The sequence below is a fragment of the Cottoperca gobio genome, chromosome 15 (assembly GCF_900634415.1).
Source record: "Cottoperca gobio chromosome 15, fCotGob3.1, whole genome shotgun sequence".
Lineage (NCBI taxonomy): Eukaryota > Metazoa > Chordata > Actinopteri > Perciformes > Bovichtidae > Cottoperca > Cottoperca gobio.
In genome coordinates, this window is record NC_041369.1 from 24,822,359 (window position 1) to 24,829,858 (window position 7,500).

The 7,500-nt window shown below is 40.7% G+C and overlaps 1 protein-coding gene across 1 annotated transcript in view; it reads right to left on the reverse strand.

Annotated features, from left to right (window-relative positions):
* bmpr1aa (bone morphogenetic protein receptor, type IAa) overlaps nucleotides 1-253 on the reverse strand; it is a 17,036-nt gene extending 16,783 nt beyond the window's left edge. The window contains exon 1 of the mRNA XM_029450271.1: nucleotides 1-253. This exon is cut by the window's left edge and continues 269 nt beyond it. Coding sequence (XP_029306131.1) covers nucleotides 1-253 — 253 coding nt within the window.
* Between the last annotated feature and the right edge of the window lie 7,247 nt (nucleotides 254-7,500).

Consider the following 7,500-nt stretch of genomic DNA (forward strand, 5'->3'; position numbering starts at 1 on the left):
CTTCTGCATCGTGAGGACACTTCTGCATCGTGAGGACCACTTCTGCATCGTGAGGACACTTCTGCATCGTGAGGACCACTTCTGCATCGTGAGGACACTTCTGCATCGTGAGGACACTTCTGCATCGTGAGGACCACTTCTGCATCGTGAGGACCACTTCTGCATCGTTCTGCATCGTGAGGACCACTTCTACATCGTGAGGACACTTCTGCATCGTGAGGACCACTTCTGCATCGTGAGGACACTTCTGCATCGTGAGGACCACTTCTGCATCGTGAGGACCACTTCTGCATCGTGAGGACACTTCTGCATCGTGAGGACCACTTCTGCATCGTGAGGACACTTCTGCATCGTGAGGACCACTTCTGCATCGTGAGGACACTTCTGCATCGTGAGGACCACTTCTGCATCGTGAGGACAGGTTGGTTTTCACTACTTTAAAAAAGACGGTTTGAAGTTACAATCTCGAAGATCTACATTTCGCTCTTTGGCATCAAGTGGTAATTTCAGGTGTGTTCATTGACTCTCACGTTGCAGAGATCCAAACAGTGCTGCTTGTGATTTCTCCAGGTAATGCCGCCACAGACGGACAGTTCGTAATGCTTTAGGCTTAAGTCATTTATTTGAATAAACAATGAGGAGATTACTTAAGATTCGCTTTTAAAAGAAAAGGGGTTTCTAAATCCGTCGTCCCGAGGACGAAAGAAAATGTGTTGAAGACGAGCGGAGATCTGATCCAGAACGACAGATTACTGTAGCTTAGCAAGTGACAAACTGAACCGGGTGCGTTAAAATCTGAAAAGACGCAGTAAACTCACCATCGACAACCCTATTTCGTTACTTAACATTAGCGGGCTAAATATCGGAGCTAAAAGCTAACGTTAGCATTGACTTACATTATGATGCGTTCAAGCTCTATTCAGTAAAAAATAAGCACAAAAACCCTGATTTGGGCATCTCTAAATTAGACACAGCTGACGGAGGAATCTAAGGAGTCAGCCATACCGCTAACAAATACAACGATTTGTATAGGAAGGAAATGAAATGTAGGCAAGTGTGACAAACAACCTGCACTGAAGGTAACGTGTTAAAGACATTTATATTATTCATCTCCAGCAGCTCAAGTTTGGGGTTAAAAACAAAACAGGGAAAGATCCTATTATTTTAATCATAGGTGCATGTTTTCAAACCTGTGAGTATAAGGAACGTGCTTGAGAGAAGAAGAGGATTAAGGTGTGTGTGTGTGTGACAGTGGAAATATCTTCACCTTGCTGCCACAACAAAAACTGAAGTTTGTTTGTGGCTCTTTGCTCCATTTAGAGACCGACAACAACCGCAGCAGGACGGACACACACACACACACACACACACACACACACACACACACACACACACGGAGGGCAAGACGAGGCAGGTTCAGGAAGGACCGTCTGTTGTGAGCCCCCGAGACAGGAAGCACACCCTTCCTAAATCACCCAACACATCCACTTCCCTTTGAAAACACAAGGTAAGACGACTGTGCACACACACACACACACACACACACACACACACACACACACACACACACACACACAGCTCACTGAGAGACAACAAACTATTACATCTGTCAACTGGAGAAGAGAGATGAACGGTCCCTGAAACCCTCTGGTGTCGAGTTACTTTAACTCCTCGTGTTCAAACTTGTTTCTTATCCTTCAATCTGCTTCTCAGTCAAACAACAAACTCCTTCTTCCTTCAGCTGCAGAAGCGAACAGAGATTTTTATTGTAGATGCACCAGTGTCTCGTTTCTACTGCTAAAGGTAGGATGTCCGGTGAAGATGCAGAAACACCAGTTGTTGCAGAAGAGCATTTATAAAATAGTGACAACTGTCCGTCATGTTTAAAGTGACCTCTTCAAAGATCTTGTTTTAGTCCAACACCAAAACACCGTCAGTTTACAAAGACAGAAAACTGAGACAATCTTCACATCAAGGCCGCTGGAACAAGAGATTTAGAGTCTTTTAAAAGTCTGACCTGCGATTGTGATGTTCTTCCTTCCCAAGAACTATAAGCAGATAGCTATAGTATCAGTGTACGCAAACACTTTCGTAACTTTTCTTTAATGGAAAGTGAAATTGCATGTTCAGACATATGAGAGAAGAACCAGAGGAAATGTTCTTTAATGTACTCGTTATTATCTAACAACTCTTTATGAATCAGTATCTTACAACAATGTAAAGGTGTATTATATTATAATAACTGACAGAGGAGAGCGATGCATCTCCCTGAGCAGCTGGGAATGGATTATAATATTATATTTATATATAAATAGATATTTATTTATTGCTTTTCTCCCGATGGTCCAAACAAAGTCAGATTCTGGTCATTGCCTGATCGATTGCTGTGTAAATAATAATTGATCAATTAATAAACTAATCATCTCAGCACTAATGATAATTCCAATTATTAATTTATAAAAATTATATATATATATATTATATATATATTATAATATCCATCCATCGGATCGGAGGATGCCACCTGGGCGCCTCCCTAGGGAGGTGTTCCAGGCACGTCCAGCTGGAAGGAGACCCCGGGGAAGACCCATATATATAAAATATATATATATATATATATATATTAATGGATAATATATATATATATATATATATTAATATATAGATATATATATATATATATATATTAATGGATAATATATATATATATATATATTAATATATATATATATATATATATATATTAATATATTAATATATATATATATATATATATATTAATATATATATATATATATATATATATATATATATATATATATATATATATATATATATTAATATATTAATATATATATATATATATATATATATATATATATATTGTTGGTCATACTCCGTATCTCTCAACGTGCACCAGATGGACTTAACCTTTAAATGTAAATCTTTCATGTTTTAAAAATCAATAAGTAATCATGTTAAATAATTGTGATTTCAATATTGGCCATTAAATTACTATAAAGATTCAAACCTGCGTGTTTTCACCTCAGAGACACTTCTATGTGGCCTCAGCTAACAGGAAGTTAGCGTAGCTGCTCGGGCTACCTGACATCTTGGAGGACGGGGAATGAAAGGACATATTGTCCGCGGCCCCACCTGTACAGAATAAACCGCCCTTATAGGGAACCACTGAGCCATAAACCGCGCCCCCCCCCCCCCCCCTCAGGGGAAGGAATTTGAGGTCACACCGCTCCGGGGATGCTGGGAAATCTGATGGGATAGAAACCCAAGCGGAGGGTTAAGAGCTGTAGAAGAAAGAGCGCTCTTTAAAAAGCTTCTGGGTATAATAACTTTTCATCTGGCTGGAGCCGGCAATAAAAACTATTACGTAAAATGATCTTCTCCTGCAGCCGTCTGTGAGATCCAGAGCTTTCAACCACATCGCAGGGTCTTCACATCAGACAGTTTGCTCAGCTTTCATACACATTTTACTCAAGGTCAAAAATGTACTTTTGTACTTAGCTGATGCACAAACAATGAAAACTGAATTATTCGTCATTTATCAGGCAGAAAATGTCAAAACACTGTGACTCCAGCTGCTTTTCTTTTAAATACTATATCTTTAATCATTTGAATGCTGGACAAAACATTTAAAGATAACACCTTAGCGATGGAGCGATTATTTAAGAGAACAATCTGCAGATTAATCGATAAAACATTGTTGTTGCAGCCCAACTTTACACTGTGAAGTTCTTTCATTTAAAAACATATGTTCATGTATATTTGTTTGTTTCTTGGCCTGCTTAATATTTGTTATACTATGTTTCTTGTCGCAACACTAAAGGCAAATTCCTTGCATGTGAAAACTTCACAGCTCCTCTAAGAGCCGGTAAAATGCTGGAAAATGACACTGGACCCTGGTAGGGAGGCATTACTATTCCCCCCCTCCTGCTCCCTGGACGGCCTGCAGCGAGAGGGGCCAGACATCAATAATCAAGCCTTAATGCGTCTCCAGTTCCTGCTCTGGGAGAATGGCGGCAGACTAAATAAACGACACGGACACTTGATTGGAGGACCGGCGCAGACCGACAGCTCCTGAGCTCTACAAATAAATGCAGTAATGAGGGAGAGAGAGGATATTAACGTGGCAGCTGGGACGTTTGTTTTTCTATATTAGTTTCTTATCCGTCCATTTAAACACAATATGTAGTTTTAAGCCACTAGGGGGCTCAAAACACAGAGTTTGGTGGCGCCCATGTCAGTCAGCTGCTCTGGGTCAAGATTCCTCCAGAATCCTCCACACTGCTCCTGTGGTGGTGCAGCTGAGGTGCATCATGGGAGTTTGGTGTGGTGGTGCTGCAGAGGTGCATCATGGGAGTTTAGTGTGGTGGTGCAGCTGAGGTGCATCATGGGAGTTTGGTGTGGTGGTGCAGCTGAGGTGCATCATGGGAGTTTGGTGTGGTGGTGCAGCTGAGGTGCATCATGGGAGTTTGGTGTGGTGGTGCAGCAGAGGTGCATCATGGGAGTTTGGTGTGGTGGTGCAGCAGAGGTGCATCATGGGAGTTTAGTGTGGTGGTGCAGCTGAGGTGCATCATGGGAGTTTGGTGTGGTGGTGCAGCAGAGGTGCATCATGGGAGTTTGGTGTGGTGGTGCTGCAGAGGTGCATCATGGGAGTTTAGTGTGGTGGTGCAGCTGAGGTGCATCATGGGAGTTTGGTGTGGTGGTGCAGCTGAGGTGCATCATGGGAGTTTGGTGTGGTGGTGCAGCAGAGGTGCATCATGGGAGTTTGGTGTGGTGGTGCAGCAGAGGTGCATCATGGGAGTTTAGTGTGGTGGTGCAGCTGAGGTGCATCATGGGAGTTTGGTGTGGTGGTGCAGCAGAGGTGCATCATGGGAGTTCTCCTCTCCTCTGATTCAAAGGTTAAACATCAGAGTACCTGCACGCTGTTCGGCTGCCGCTAACGTTTGTCAGCTTGTTTCTGTGAGAACTTCAGATCCAGACATGAAGGCATGAAAAGCCAAAAAATATAATTAAATATATTTTTTAAAAGCTCCAGGATGTAAAAAGGGTGATTTTCATAATAATCGTTCAGTTTCTTAGAGCTCAGAAAATTCATATTTGAATAAGCTGAAAACATTTGCCTTCACTCAGCAGAGGACTCAGTTGTCATGAAACGGTCTGCTGCTGATGAAGATGTGTGATACGGTCAAAAGCCCAGATTAAGTAGGTAAGGGGACCTTGAGTGGACATGTTTTGCGAGTCACTTTAATGAGCTTTCTGCACTTCCCAGAAATCAACGTGTAGGAGGGCTGATGACTGCAGCTGACCGGATTAACAATGTGAGTTCATGCTGCAGCCCTCGCAGAGAATCCGTCCTTCAGCACGGAGAAAGCAGTAAAACTGAGTAATCGACTGAAGACGTCTGAGTCAAAACAACCTTATCGCCTTTCCTGACGGAACACTTTTTACCTTTCTCTTTCCTCTCCTCCTCCCTCCTCCGTTTCCTCTCCCTGCTGCTTCTCATTCCTCCTCCTCTCTCCCTCCACCTTGGCCCCGTTCCCCGTCCCCTCCAGGGGCCCCCTCCTTGCAGGCGGGCCTCTGGGTGCCGCAGCAGCGGTAGCCTCCCCGTCGGTGTCGGCGCCCTGCCCGACATGCCTTTCGGGGCCTGGGAGACTGCAGGCCAGACTTTCTGGCTCCACTGCCATTGTTTGCTCGGCTGCTCTGCGCCTCGTCCCCGGCGATGGATTAGCATAAGAATATCCAGAATACCCCGGGCCACGGTGAGCGGCGCTGCGGGCCCCTGCATCTTCATCAACTTCCTACATTTAATCCCACAAATTCATCTTGAATACAACATTTAGTGGATTTATCCTTTAGTTTATAATTTACTTTATAAATCAAACGATCTTCCTTCTTGTGAAGAACTTAAAGACTTTAAAGGTTTTATTACGATTACGTTTATTATTATATTTCTATTTATTATTATATTTCTATTTATTATTATATTTCTGTTTATTATTATATTTCTATTTATTATTATATTTCTGTTTATTATTATATTTCTATTTATTATTATTATATTTCTGTTTATTATTATTATTATATTTCTATTTATTATTATTATATTTCTATTTATTATTATATTTCTATTTATTATTATATTTCTGTTTATTATTATATTTCTGTTTATTATTATATTTCTGTTATTATTATATTTCTATTTTATATTTCTATTTATATTTATTATTATTATATTTCTGTTTATTATTATATTTCTGTTTATTATTATATTTCTGTTTATTATTATATTTCTATTTATTATTATATTTCTATTTATTATTATTATATTTCTGTTTATTATTATATTTCTGTTTATTATTATATTTCTGTTCTCGTCCTTTTAGGGTTTTTTAAGGGATAATAATTTGATAGCGCGATTGTTTAACCTTAATATTAAAGCACAATGTTTCGTTACATAAAACATAAATAAATGTTGACTGTTGGACTTTATACGCTGAAACGATCCTCCGCAGCACCACTAGAGTCCCACTCTACTAACAGTATAAAACTAGTAATATTCGTGCAGCCTCGTCTGCATCAAACGTTCTGAAGCTTCAAACTATCCGACTACATGTTCAGCCGTACTGAGTGACTGATGCTCGGAAGAGACGGACGTTGAGCCAGAGTCGTAAAGTAATAAAATATATATAACAACGTGGTTCCCTGAAGGTGATCACAGCTGAGTCATAGAACAAACACTTTTAAAACCATAAAAACAAACATTAGGATCATAACTCACACAACCCTCCCAGTTAAACCAGCTCGCTCCTGCTGTTGCTGGGAACCTCAAACAGAATAACGCTGGTGCAACAAGACACGCTGCCCGTAGGGACGTCACGATACCAGAAGTGTAGCGACCGATACCGATGCCAGCAAAACGCCTCGGCATTTGATACCGCGGTAAATAAAGCTGAGAAAACAAACATGCGCTGCTTTGTTACCGTCTGATCCGGCTTTCTGTTTCTATCCAAAACCTGTTTTACAAGATTTACATTGAACACCTCATCATATTGTTTGTATTTATCTTCACCCAATATTAATGTTTACTGAATAGAGCCTGAACGCACCATAATGCAACTGTATGGAACCTCTGTTCATACATACTGCTAACTGCTAACAGCTAACTGCTAACAGCTAACTGCTAACGTTAGCAAACTTCTTCAACACGGATTAGTTCAGTGTTGCGTCACGTTTTCTGACTCTGGCTTCAACTTGGTACCAAAGTATTGGTTCTTGTGAAATAACAAAATAAGGAACAACATTTTTACAAGACGTTGTCGCTTGTTTTCTTCCGGAAAAGTGTCACGTGAAGGACACGTCATGAGTGATCACATCCAAATCTTCATCGTTATCAAATGTCCCGTCCAGACTAAACATCTCAGTTTTAGGGGTTCCAAAACTTCAGAGTAGTGTGGAAGCTAGGCGTGAAACGTAGCCCAA